At 41.1% G+C, this 14471-nt stretch overlaps 1 protein-coding gene across 1 annotated transcript in view; it reads left to right on the forward strand.

Moving 5' to 3' along the window:
• BMPER (BMP binding endothelial regulator) overlaps positions 1 to 14471 on the forward strand; it is a 147181-nt gene that overhangs the window by 33068 nt on the left and 99642 nt on the right. Inside the window, exons 4-6 of the mRNA XM_030969852.1 lie at positions 2648 to 2730; positions 4217 to 4307; positions 5481 to 5563. Of these exons, the coding sequence (XP_030825712.1) occupies positions 2648 to 2730; positions 4217 to 4307; positions 5481 to 5563 (257 nt within the window). The remainder of the gene's footprint in view (positions 1 to 2647; positions 2731 to 4216; positions 4308 to 5480; positions 5564 to 14471) is intronic.

Here is a 14471-nt window from a genome sequence, read left to right on the forward strand (position 1 = left end):
TCTGCTGAGCATCTGCTGAAATCCAGCTCCCACCACGCCTCACACTGGTGTTGGATGGGAGCTGCTCTGTCTCCCTCATTCCACCTGCTGGCCCACACCAAAGAGAGCAGTCTTAGTCCCTCCAGTGCTTCTGCAGTCTTTTCCATTCTGGTTCCCATTTTTAAACTCCCCTTTAGGTGCCTGCAGACTCTCCTTACCATGGTTGCTTCTGGTGTGCCATGCCCTTGCTGCTTTCCACAGGGACAGTGCTGCAGGGCAGAGGGTTTTGTAGCACAGCTTGGATATGCCCTTCAAGCAAGAGCAGTGCTGACTACATGAGGGCAATACCTCTTGCTCTGTCGACCAGACTAATCCTTGAGCTGAAAATTTCAGTTCAATATGCACATCTGTACATGCAGATTAGCCCTGGGTCATTAGCTTTCTTTTAGAGGAAACATTTTACATTAAAGAACATAATTGCTGAGCAAATATGTAAGGTATTTTTGCAGTTGCTATTTTCCAACCTAGCCCTTGATTCTTGATTCTGGTAAAATATACACACAGATATTTAGCAACACAGCTCATTCCATGCTGAGTGTCCTGCACACTTGTAGACTGCTTCTCATCCTGGGACCAGTATGACCTGGGCTTCAGCAGCTTGGAGATGTTAAACACATTGAATAGGCTCTGCAATCATCAGGGTTTTCAGTGAGCAGTAAGTGAGATGTGCTGTGAGATTAATTCAGTGGTTTTCAGAATGGAACTTCAAAATGCACAAGAGCAGTATAGGGCTGCACAATCTCCTCTTGATGTGTCGTCCTGCATGTATGAGAGCTCAGAGAACTGTATTTAATGCACTGAGAATCTGAATATTTCTTTATTATTAAAAATAATTTCATGGGGGCTTTTCTACTTAAGACTATGAGACTCAGATGTATGCTTTGTGCCTTTCAATGTTTGTCAAAGATGAAATTATCAGAGCCAACTTTGAGACTATTGATCATCTCTTTTCAAAATATATCTCTTTCAGCTTAGGTAAGTGAAATGGCCACAGCATCTACAATTTTGTCCTGTGTGTTGCTCTGTATTTATCCTGGAAAAAGAATTTGATTACTGCAAATAATGAAGTACAAATCTTCTGTTGTTTAGGAACTGAAATAGAGGTAGTTAACACATTTGGAAATGATCTTTATATATCACGATTCCTTTAAATTTTGTGTTGAATTCAAAATTATTTTAAGGAGATTTTAAGGTCCTGAGTACCTCAGAGCTGTGACTCTTGATTTTTTTTTACAGTGAGCTCCAAGATTTACTGGTGTAGGGCTGATAAATTGCCTTTATTTTCAGAAGAACATAAAACTTATTCCAAAGCAGGACAGTGCACCCTACACAGCAGAGAAAGACTTAGAGTAGTTGCTGAGGTAGGGTGTGGAAACAGAATGGTGCCCTGGGCATTGTTTGACTGATTGTAGTTCTGTGATTCTGTAGCTCCATGTACACGTCTGTGTTTCAAAGTCTTTGGCAAGACTCCTGTTGGTTTCATGGGCTCTTTGATCGAGCTAATTTTGAATAAAATATACTAGGAAAAAAAACCCAAAAGCAATAAATGGAAAATGGGCATTTTTCCCACAGAAAATGGGGTATGTGTTATTTCCAAAATTTTTCTCAGAACCGCTCTAGGTCTCCAAAGAATTATTTTTTAGTTGAAACTATTTTGCATTAATAAACTAACTCTTTTTAAACAAATATTATATTTCTACTTTATAAGTATTTTCTGGTCTTGCTTCTCTGGTGAGTTATTTTATTATTTTCTTTGTGTTCTTTTTTGGTTTTCTTTTTTGCAAAATACCAGAAAATGGCAAAAGAGAAAACCAAAAAGGAAGGGAAACTAGTAGAAACATACAATCAAAAAAGTGAAAATTAATGTTTGTTTTGGTGTTTGCTTTTTTCCAAATGGCTCCATGAAAATTCATTTTGCACAAAACAAATGTGGGTTGATCCAGTGCATGGGCAAACAAACCTGTTTTCTGTTATCAAAGTTGTCATATAGCACAAAAAGATGAACAAAGCCAAAGTCCATGAGAGTCCAAAATGTCTCCCCATGAGATTAACCACGCACACATGAGAACTTGATGACTTTTAGTTCATGTGGATGGTGATCCCTTCTGTCATGAATATGAAAAGGCATTAAGGAGAGGTAGCTCTGCCAGTGTCAGCTCCTCCCTGCTGAGCTGTGCTTGCTGAAGGGCTCTCCCGAGGGCTTTGGTTCATGGAAGAAGATAGCATGGCCCAGCTACGCGATGAATGCTGCCAGCTCTTCTTTTACCCTCCTTCCTCCCTCTCCCCATTCCAGTGCTTGAGTAACAGAGTAGCTCCTGAATGGACTGCAGAGTAAGCACTGACATCCATTTTTAAGTGAATTGTCACTGATTTTGGTTTCTCTTTACCAGTCAGAGTTAGTAAGGAGGTTGGCCAGTTGGGCATCAGCAGCAGGATGATCCTCCCAGGACATGATCCTTCTCTTTCATCCCAGCTCTCAGCTCTACCTCTTCTGTTAACCCAGGGGAGAGGGTGGGTGGCATTTAGGATGCTACCCTGTGATCCTCAGCAACAGCCTCCCACTAGATTTTGTTCAGCTGAACTGATGGGCTTCTCTCTCATCCTCTAGATTGCAGTTTTGAAGGAAATACATACAACAGCTCCATGAAATGGCACCTCCCCAGCAATCCCTGTGTTACATACCAGTGCCAGGTAAGGATGTCATAAAAATCATGCTAATTGAGTTATAAGCTTTTCCCAGGAAATCCTGAGCCTTCATTTATCCAATCCAAATAACCTGAAATATTTTATGCCCAAAGCACAATATGGAGTTTGCATTTAAAGTAATTTAAATCCACTTAGATGCAGCCAGCTATAACCAAATATTCAGAAGTATAGGTTTTAAATGACTTGAGTACCACAATATCCAAACTTTGCTGAAGGAGAGGTACACAGCCATGCCATTTCCTGCCGTCTTGATCTTGAAGTAAGTCCTCTTTTCTTTAGTATTCTAAGCCCGTTTGTGAGATACAAATTATTTTAGTAATTGGACACTTCTGTGTGTATGTGTCCATGAGTTTTACCTTTCTTTAAGAAAAACCCATAACCAAATCTTTTTTCCTGGGCTCCTGAACTGTTAACACAGTGGTATTTTTGGTAGCTTGGCTATCTGCAACCATAACATTTTCAAGATTGTTGCTTGTCAGGCTCAAACCAAGTAATTATGTAGGCAATTTTAGCTTATGTCTGTAAATAGGTCTGCCATTTCTGCTGACAGTTTGATCTGGTTTTAAAGTAACAGTCAGGCAGCTACTAAGAATGGCAAAGAGGAGCTTTGTAAGTATGAAGAGCTTCTACTAAGACGAAATGAGAGTTTCAAGGGTTTTTTTCTCTTTTTCTCTAAAACTTCTGCTCTGTGAAACCAACTAATTTTTGAAAATAAGTACACTGAGTTGACTGAAGCTAGGCCAGTATTCTGTATCCTTGCACCTAATGAAAAGAAACTCACTACTTGAATTTAGATATGTTGCATGTGGTCAGTTCTTTATTGCCTGTTTCAGTGTCTAAATGCAAAACTGGGTGATTCTGTTTATCCTAGATCCACACATTTAAAAAACAATTTGGCCTGGCCTCAAACAGCTGTAAGTAAAAAAAAGGTAGCAGCTTTTATGCATAGACCCTCATACCCAGGTTTGTTCAGGACTCTTGACTTCTCGAATAAGTACAGGAAATGTTAATTTACTAATACTTATCAGGCAAAATATCAAAGATAAGCGTCTCCCCTCTACAGAACAAGATGCTTTTATCTGCTTACCAAGTCCATTTTCCTCCAACAGGAGAGGGAGGAGAATGCCTTGTGTCTGGCCTGTTTTCACCAGAGCTGCATGGCAGATTACTGAGGTTAAGGATTCCTGATAAAGCAGGATTCCTTTCCCTAAGAGGATGCTTGGTTTTTTTACCTGATGCATTTTAAGGCAAATCCTACGTCTGGAGTCAGGGAGACTGAAGTGGGTCTTTTGAGTGTGGATTAACCTGAATCCTGATACCAGGCAGCAGGTACAGAAAGAAAAGAAGTTTTGAAAGGTAGTGCTTTGCAGCATGTACTGGGCTTTAATTCTACTGAATGTAATTGTGAATTTTGCTTGTTAAAGCAACCACAATGCTAACAGTGAATGTGTCTTATCTGTGTCTTTTCCAGGAAGGAGTGATAGTAGAATCAGAAGTACAGTGTGTCGTTCATTGCAAAAACCCTTCCAAACTCAGGGGAATGTGTTGTCCTGTGTGTCCAGGTGAGATTTCATGGTTAAGATGCTGTTCTACATGTGCTGTATTTCTTATGATACTCATCATCATCTGTCAGGCTGCCTCCAACTTATCTGTTATACTCAACATTTTACTAAAGTGTGGGCTGGTGACTCACAATTAACAATATGACACAAGACTTATTTAATATGTTTTAGTAGAGAACATACAGACCAGAGGATGCAGGGGCAATATCCTGTGCTAATATTCACAGGTATGTTTATGTCATTTTTAGAGGGTCTGTAAGGTGGGTTTGCATGACTAATGACCATGATTTTGTTAGGAAGGGAAGGATAAGAACAATTATAAAAAAGGAGATTAATTTATGAAGGGGATTGAGAATGGGTTTGCCTTTGTGAAGCACAGCGGCAAATTGCCAATTTTTTTTTAGGTTAATTTGATTTTATCAGAGATTTTGAAGGTAAACAATGCTCCAGTTGTGATATAATGGATTTATTATATTTTGATTAGTTATAATATCTGCTAATATCTAGTATAAACTTGGGGAATAAGAATGAATTATTAAAAAGCAAACAGTCTAAAAACTGTTTTAAAGGCAATTCTAATGGGAGGCTTGCCTCAACTTCATTTTTGCATATTTATGTGCTGTAGAAGGATGTTTGCTTTCCGACTCTGCCCCCACCTCCTCCTCACAAAGGACATTTAGGGTTTCTCAAGGATTTGTTCAGGATTTATTTTCTTCTGAAGTGATCCTCTCTCTACAACTACCTGAAAGGAGGTTGTACCATGGTGGGGATTGGTTTCTTCTCTGAGGCAACCAGTCACAGGATGAGGGGACACAGTCTCAAGATGTGCCAGGGGAGGTTCAGTCTCCCCTGATGATATCAGGAGGAATTTCAGCATGGAAAGGGTTTTTAATCTTGTAATGGGCTGTCCAGGGTGTTGGAGTCGCTATCCCTGAAGGTGTTCAAGAAATGACTGGATGTGGCACTTAGTGCCATGGTCTACTTGACTAGATGGTAATTAGTCAAAGGTTGGACTTGATATTTTGGGAGTCTTTTCCAGCTGAAGCAATTCCATGATTCTGTATTGGAGAGGATGGTACGATTTACTTTTCATATTGTTGTACAGTGGGGAGTGTTAGGGAGAAAACTCAGCATTCTACCTGGAGCCAAACTTATTCAAATGCTGTTTTCCAGGTTGTGTATTTGAAGGGAGACTTTACAATGAAGGAGAAGAATTTAGGCCTGAAGGAAATAAATGTACCAAGTGCTCTTGTATTGTAAGTATTTGCCCTTTGGCATTGTATCTCCCTGTATGAACTTCAAAAGACACATTACTATTGCCATAACAAAGCAAAAAATATAAGGAATCCAACACTATTATGTTTTCTTCTCTTGGAATTCAGGTCTCTGTTGAAGAATTTATGGCATTAATACATTGTATCAGTCACAATTTGAGTTTATAATATTTTCCACGGTATGCAGGTGGAGCAAGTTATTTGGAAGAGGGATGATCTGTTGAGTTAGTGGTGCCTTTTTTGTGATAGGATCATGCAGGAGGAGACAAAAATCTTTTTGACCTTCATCTATTGATCAGCATTTATTAGATGCTTCCTTAAGCCAAACTTTTCCAAGGATTCCTTTCAACTGTATGCAACAAGGGCCTTTGCTCTGAATTACTGAGTGAAAGAATGAGTGTTGCCTCCTGTGGCTGTCCCAGGTGGATTTTTGGCTGGATGCTTGATGAAAAGGTCATATCCTGGATTTTATTCTTGACTAGCAACAATATAGAAAGGAAGTAATAATTGTGTCCTTTGAGTAATGAGTGCAGGCTTCTTTTTCACTTCCATTAAGTTAAAAGATAATGCTGTATGAGTTGGGGCAGATAGCTTGGCTTCCTTTCTGTAATCTGTGAGATGAGTAAAACACAAAGTTCAAATCGCTGCTTTTGTTGCAATTTGTGGGCTGGTTATCAGCAGAATATGTAAGGCTTTACATTTCAGAAAGAAATTAGTCAGTACCAGATACAGTTCTCCTGCATAATTAAAATAAAATCAAAAAAGGAGGAGAGAATGATAGACTTCAAAAATTAATGTAACCTTACATATATGCACTGATTTAATGAAGCTGCTGCAGAGTGCTTGAACTGTTCTGTGGGGAAAAAACCCCTGGTAATCTGTAAAATTAATTTCCACTAAATCATCACTGCTCCTGCGGAGATCAGGGTGCTAAGGTAATTTAAAAAAAAAAGTATTAATCCTGTAATAATGAAAACATGCCATCACACATGTCATAGTGATATATGCCCTGGGCTCCTGCTCTGCTGAATGCCTTCAGTCTCAGGCTGAGAACTCCCTCTGTACTTGGTGGGTCCCTTTCTCACTTCAGCTTCAGCTGTAAAGCAGCAGCTTTACACTCTTGCTTTCCTTAGTTATGTTCCTCAGGGTAAGGCAGGCCTGAATGGTTGAGAAGTCTGTGGAGACATGCTTGAGTCTTTTTGGGTTCTGCTTTGCTCTTTCATAAGTACTGTACAGACATTGCCTATTGCCCAGTTATTGGTGTACCAACATCTCCTTGATCAACTTTCCTTTGTTCTCTGACTATCAAAAGCTTCTGTGCAGAGAAGAGCATTGGAGGGAGGTACCTTTACACTGGAGAGCAGTGTAAAGAAATAAAAGAATAAAGGGTCACACTCGAAGATCTGACCTTGAGAGTTACCAGTCTCAGCTGTGTCAGAGAACAGAACACATCAACTATTGAGAGTAAGAAGTTTAAAACCACTTAACTATCCCTTCCAAGAAAGACACCATGATTTTTTTGGATGTTAATGACATCTGTATAAAATGTCCAGCTCTCAGTCTAAATCTTTCTGACAGCTAAAGAGGTGCCATCTATGTGTAAGCCACATCAGACCTTCCTTCTCTCTTTCTGCAGAGCCTTTTTTACCCTCTTGCCAGTCTCCCGCAGAACTGGAAATTCTGCTAACTCCTATGTGATTTAAATTTGAAGTAAATAAAGGGGGCATCCTCAGGGCTGTGATAGCAGTTTGCTGCCTGCTTTGCATCCCTTTTGGGAATGGGTCCTCAGTGAATCTCTTATCTAAGCAGTTGGTGGATGGATGTCTTATTTGAAGATACCTATCTATTCAGGCAAAGTGATGGAAACAGGCTTGTGTGTGATGTGCTGTAATTTGTACAGGCTTTAACAGATGGAGTGAAGCTCTTCAACCTAAGTTAGATTTTTTTTTCTGGGATTTCAGTCTTTTGTGGAAACTTGGCATAGGAAGTAGCACAAACTGTTGCTAAGGTATTTTGGGGATATTATACCTTATACATGGTATAAGGATTCCAGCTACTCTCACTTCAGGGTGAATTCTGCATTTTCTTGGGAGCAAACTCTTCAAATGATAGAGGATTCTGGACTCTGCAGGCCATCACTGTCCCAGGGGTAGCTCAAACTTGGGACTGCAGATGCCACTGAACAGGAAGAAAGTAAAGAGGGATGGCTGTGGTTTGTTTTCCTGGAGAGTTGTAGGGTTGATCTGCTAAGGCTGACCTCACTAAATGTATTAAAATGAGGAATTAGATAAAGTATTTTTACTGTTGCAAAATGATGTACCCAGAAGTAAGTACACATCTTCAGATCAGGACTGAGGGAACACATTTTTGGACAGCACTTGGGTAGTTCAGGTTTGTGGTATTATCAGCTCCAAATGTTGCCAACTAGATACTACTGAGCTCCCAAAGAATGTGAAATGGCTGTTGTTTGTTTATTTGTTTTTAACATATTGTTTGTGTAAATAAGGACATAACTGGGATCTTGGGAGCTGGGAGTCCCCATCTGGGTGAAGCAGGCTGGCCAGTTGCTGGGCTTCCTATGTGTTCCTGGAGGGCAGAGAGAGCAATGGCATGGCTGCACCTGGGCAATCCGCTCGGTCCTTACCTGCTGGGTGCTCAACTCATTAACGTGGTTCCTGTTTAACACCACTTGTGGTCCTAGTTATTGTCTACTGAAAACCAGACCTAACCCACCAAGCTCATTTCATGGAGGTCAGCGAAACCAGCCATTAACTAATAACTTTTGGGCTGTTACCGAGCCAGGCGGTGCTCGCAGCGGCGAGGCGGAGATGAAAGGCCCTGTATTCCATTACCGCTCTCCTAAGTGAGCTGCTCCTTGGGGCCACTAAGATTTCTTGCTGAAAATGAGAATGTATCACCTCTCACTCAATGCATATTGCCTGTCAGGAGTGAACGAGCTGGCTTTTAATGACTCAGTTTCCCTGGGGAGAGGCATTTGTGTAGGAAAGGTGGATGGGATAATAGGGATCTCCTCGCACCCCGGCTGAAACCCAGCTGTCTCGCAATAATTCATCTGTCTGGCCTGTTCCAGCTTTTCGTGATAGGCCAGTGGCCTGTTCTAGAGAAACCCTGGCTGATTTCCCTACCATAAGCACCTACTTAAATGAAGGACTGGCTTCTTTAATCAAGTGTTATTTCTCAGATACTACTTTTATGAGGTCGAGAGTGTGTTTCTGCTTGCACAGTAAGAGCACTTGGCTTACATGTTTCCTTTCCTACAGCCTGCATTAAAATAGTCAGACTATGATTATCGTAAATGTTTTCATTTTCTCCTTTGATGTAGCACGTTTGGGAAAAAAAAAAAAAATAGCGGAGGGGGAAGGAGACAGGGCCAGGGAGGGAGGAGAGGAGTTTTGGCAGGAAAGTGACCTTGCGTGAGAGCGGTAACCATGGAGAAGCTTATCTTTAGGTGGTAGTATCCAAACTCATAAGTAGCCCCTTTTGACTCCTTTGAGCACTGTTGCCCAGACCGTGGGCGCTGCGTGTTGCGGCATGCGAGGCATGCGGCTGTGCGAGGCACCGCCGCACCGGGAGCGCAGCCCCGCGCCAGCCGCGCTCCGCACCCCTGCCGGGAGAAGGGAAGCGGACCTGCTTGGGAAATGGAGGCTGGGTTATGGCCTTGCTGGGAGTGGGAAAAGTTGCACTGTCTGTCTGTCCTGCAGAGGGACATGTCCCGGGAACGACCATCAGCAGGGTGGTTATGTGAGTCCGGTCCCCAAACAGCATCGTTTCACAAAAGCAGTGCTGTCCTCTTAGCTGCTCTTCCAAAATGGTTTGGGAAGGAATAAAACCCAAATAGCTGGGAGCAGAGCACAGGGATTGGAGGCTCTTGGAAAGCTGAGTCAAAAAGGAGCCTCTGCTCAATCTCCTTTGCATCATCATCAGGGGCTTTTAAACCACTGCTCAGAGGGGTTCAAGATGTGCCCAGCTACTGGTCTGCAGGTGCACTGTGGGTGTGTTTGTGCAGGAAATGTCTTGTCACTTATATTCCTGCATGCTAGGATACAAATACTGAATAATAAACATTTTGCACAAAGAAAAGGAAATCACAGCGGCAAAATCTGTTTCTAAATCAATGAGTAACAGACGTTTCAGCTGTGATAAGTAATGAGAAACTACATATGTGTTTTGGATGCTGAGGGTGGAATTAATCTCGTCTAGCTGCAGCTATTCAGAAGTAATATGTCTGATCTGAACTACTTATCTGGGCTCCTCTTCAGTTAATTCAGGGAGAGAGAGAGGTGGGATAGATTACTCTCTGCAGATGCTTATCTTCCTCCACTAACTGGAGGGGGAGCCTACCCAGCTCCTGGCCCCAGAGATGGCTGAAGATAGCCAAGACCGATCCTGCCCCTGCAGTCAGCTGGGTGATTAAGCACCCTGATACTGCTTTAAAGGCTTGGCTTTAGCTGGTATTGGGAGCTGCTGGAAAACATTCCCACCACAAAAGACAGTGGGGGAGGTACGCCAGCCTACTGGGAAGCTCAGGGGAACGTGGAATTAAATGTATCCTCAGTGAAGGCTGAGGATAATTCAAATTCAAATTTCCATCCTTAGTGCAGTGCCAAATGCTGATCTTCCCAAATTTCCATGTACTTCAGCTGCTTTGATTCAGCTCCAAACTGCAGCAGACACTGTCTGCCCTTACTCTGGGGCTAAGAAACAGAGACAAGGAGCTGTAGAGAGGGGTGGAAAAGCAGAGAGTTGGTCTTTTGGTAGGAGCAGTTTTCACATCTTCAAAGTTAGTGACATAAGTAAAGTGGTTGGTTTATGGGTGGAGGCAAATGGAGATGCAAAAAGGAGTGCTCAGAAATGGGATGTGGAGTGTTGGCCGCTGTGTCTCCCTGGGAGTACCCCATAATTTTGTCTGCAGGCTCTTTGCAAGGCTAGAGAGTTTGGCTTTCCCAGTCGCCTAATAAAAAAACAGTCCTGCAGGCACGTGAAGTGTGGTTGTGAAGGCGGGTGTGGAAGAGCAAAGACTTGGTATGTGCTGAACTTCAGCGAGAAAAACAATGCAGCATGGAGACATAGGCATTCTCCTGTTATTTATATTTTCTTTATCTGATTTTCTTCAGGCCTTGAAAGGTATACCTACTTTCATGGGGATTGTACACTACCTGGGCCATGTCTAAAATATTAAATTCCTTAAATTTTGGAAATACCAGTTTTTTTAAAAAAATATGGACATTTAAAAAGAAGAGGTTAAAAATCAGTGTGTTTTTTCTTTTATCAACATGCATAGCCATTTAAAATATTTTTTCTGATTTCTCTCAAAAAACACACCTCTGAGGAAAAGTTAAAAATTATTTTAATAGGAGTCAAGAAGCAAAGTTAAAAATAAAACTAAAAATATTAACAATTTTTCTGAAATAGAAGTAGACTGTGGCACAGCAGTGCAAGTGGGCATGATTCAGTGTAAAAAATTTTTATTCATAAGCACTTAGGCTCTTAGAATTTCAGCAACATTTTTCTGTGTCAAAGTCTCATTTCTTCCCTCTGTGGATACTTTCATTCTACGTCTCTCTTACCTGCAGACCTTCCTAGCTCACCTACTCAGAGTGTGTTCCCAGCTCAGGCTGCAGAAGCCCTTCATCATAACTTTAATTTTGGTGAGGATCAAATGAGTCTTTCTATGCAGCGAGAGACTGTGCCCTGTTTGGGTGCATTCCCGAGGGAATAGAGGTATTGAGCAGCTCCCTGAAGGTCTAGAATACTCTTTAAGGATCATGGGCTCAGAACACACAGCCTCTTTCTCGTATGCATTTCTTCCTTGAAGCCTTTTTTCTTGCCCCTCCGACTCTTCAGGGTTCAGCTCAAATTTGCCTTTCATGCTTCAGCATGGTCCCTGTTCTTCTGGCTGTGCAGTCAGAGGAGTCTGCCTCAGCTGTTCTTCCTTGTCCATTGTTTTGTATAGGTAGCACTACCCAGTTACTATTTCTGAGATGACATGTATGGGCAGCAGTAAAACATGAGTGCCTGTGGTGCTTTATACTCTAAGGACATGTATTCTGTCTCTGAGAGGAAAAAATGTGGAAAAAGAATGTGAAGAAAGATGAAAGCATGATTTAGCAGATTTCTGTGGGGAATTTTTCTGTTACAAAAGGAGGGTGGAAATGCTGAGGAATTGGAGGAAAGTGCTCTAACTTTATAATGCTCTTGTTTAGACAGAGACTCCTTTTACAGTTTCATGATCAAAGATGGTATTGTGATAATGAATGAATTAATTAAGTGACACTAGAAGCTGTGAAAGACTTAAAGCTTCTTGGGTACCTGAGTGGCCCAAATGAATGCTGATTATTGAAATGAATGAATATTCCTGAACGGGGCATTGCAGTACAGAGGAAAAGTGTCCAGGACTTCTTGTCATTTTAAGGAAATAAATGCACAAAGCAGGGTGGATTTTGCATTCCTAAAGCATATAAAGAAAACAATAATGCTGACCACTTTTAAATGGTGATAATAAGGGCTTATACCACGAGTGCAGTTGCTGTTGTTCGTGATAGAAAAGGAACAGAGCTTATGCTGTCAGGTGTCTGTCCCCTGTTAAACTTTTCCTAATTAACAGGCTGAGATTGATTATTCTTACTGACAAAGAAGAATTAACTACACTGAGCTGTAGCAATAAAGGAGAGCTGTTAACAGGCAGCTTCTGATGAGGGGACTATTTTTTATGGGCATTGGGGTGCAATGAGGACTGCAAACATCTCTGCTGTAACTCACTCCTTGCAAAGGCAAGGATCTAGCTTCGAGTAAAAACAAAGCAGTAAGATGGCAGAAAACAAAGAACCTGGTTAAAGTAAGCAAACAAGTAAAAAAAGAGCCTGCTGTCCATCAGGGGATGAAAGGCTTGCACGTGGTTCCAGAAGTGCCCAGTGAAGACAAAGGGTTTATGAGAGAGGCTGTAGCAGTTCTTGTAAGTGGCTTCAAATGGGAATGTGTGTGGCATCTCGTGGGAACGCTTGTGTACAGAATTGATTTGGGTCTAAAAGATTCCCACAAATTGTGGTAGGAAGCAGTAAAAGCAATAGCTTGTCAATTAACAGGGCCTTTGTTTGCCAAACATTTTATGGAGAGTCCAAGACCCTTTTGGCTGGTGGTACAATGAAGGGAAGGCTGAAAAGTGTAGGAGTGCTTGCCTTTCATGTCTGTCATCCTTTCAGTTTAAATAAACTTGGATGCTGCATGTTTGGGGCTTGTTATCAGATAACAATAGTTAATGATTTTAAACTTGCACACAGCCCTCTGTGTCCTTAGACAAGATGGTTTCATATACACAATCCTGGTAAATGAATTTACACGAGAGCTTAATTAACTGCATAGCACCTACTTGTTTTCCTCTCTCTGATTTCAAAAGCAAAAAAATGAAAAAAAAATAAAGTATTGGAGACAATACATTGTTACATGTGGGCCTTTAGGTTTTATCATAGAATCATAGAATGTTAAGGGGTTGGAACAGACCTTAAAGGTCATTTAGTCCCACCTCTGCTCCCACTAGACCAGGTTGCTCAAGACCTTATGCAACCTAGTTTTGAATGAAAGTGAATATTATCTCAGTTGGCTACAGCATGGTGCTAATAACACCAAGGTTGTGGGTTTGATTCCTGCATGGGCTATTCACTTAAGAGCTGGACACAATGATCCTTGTGTGTCCCAACTCATGATATTCTGAAATTCTGTGATTTTCCACCCCTCTTTCTTAAGTCTGACCTTGTATCACTTTGGGTAGTGAATTATTTTAGTTAATCATGTTATTGTTGTTGACATTATTCCTATTTAATATATTTTGTAGAAGATGTAAAGTGAAACTTGGGATCAAAAAGTTTGAATTGCTGTTGATCTCTAGGCTGGTTGCCAAATTCCATTTTGACTTACTATCACTCCAACTAAATTCTCCTTGCTCTTTCTACTGCATCCTACAGCATTGTTTTTGTTTTCTGTCCTTGAAGCATTTTGTGTTGATAAGGGAGTAAGTTTCCAGCTTTAACTGATAAACTAGTCTCCAGCTGGGATATGTGATAAATTAACATTTTTAAAAACAAACTAGTCGTATTGAAAGGATAGCTAAAGCTCCTTGGATTCCATAAACTTTTTAAATGTTAGCAAAAATACTTAATGTTTTTGCCTTATTTAATGATTGGAGACAAACACATTGGATAGTCAAGGGGAGTAAAATGATACCCAGCAAATTATTTTCAGGATTGTGACAGGCTGTAACTTTTTCATACAATGCATCCTGTTAGGCTGAGAGCAGAATAGGCAGAATAATTCATTGGCTGTCAAAATAGACATGGGAAATAGAAAAGGAAAAAAGAAAGTGCTTTGAGACATGACAGTGATTTACTCCCTTGGGTTTAACCTGTCAGAAATAGAATGTGACTAGGTGCTAAACTATCAACATCCTTGGCACTCTGCTGTGGGTACATCAATGTGAAGCAAAGTTGCAGAAATCCTTGCAGGCAGCAAAGGGTCAGGAGTGGGACATAAACACCCAGCTTCCGGTGTGGGTGCCTGAATATGAAAGGTGATGCCTTAAAAATCCTTTCTAACTCTAGCCATAGAAATTGCCTGAATGTCTTAGCTTTCTTCCAGGAAGTTCCACTCCCATGGTACCTAAATTCTGTCCCAAACATGACTAGAACACCATTAAACTTAACAACTCCAAGGTTCATTGAAAACCCACGAAGTTTTCAGCTCTCTGCCAGAAGCTTTGTAATGAAGCATCGAGATTTTCTACAGAAAGCAGATGTGTGTGTGCATGTACTGTTTTTTTTTATTTTTTTAACTGGAGTTACTGGCATTACTCGTTATTTTGTGCTAAAATCATTGGCAT

The sequence above is a fragment of the Camarhynchus parvulus genome, chromosome 2 (assembly GCF_901933205.1).
Source record: "Camarhynchus parvulus chromosome 2, STF_HiC, whole genome shotgun sequence".
NCBI classification, from domain to species: Eukaryota; Metazoa; Chordata; class Aves; order Passeriformes; family Thraupidae; genus Camarhynchus; species Camarhynchus parvulus.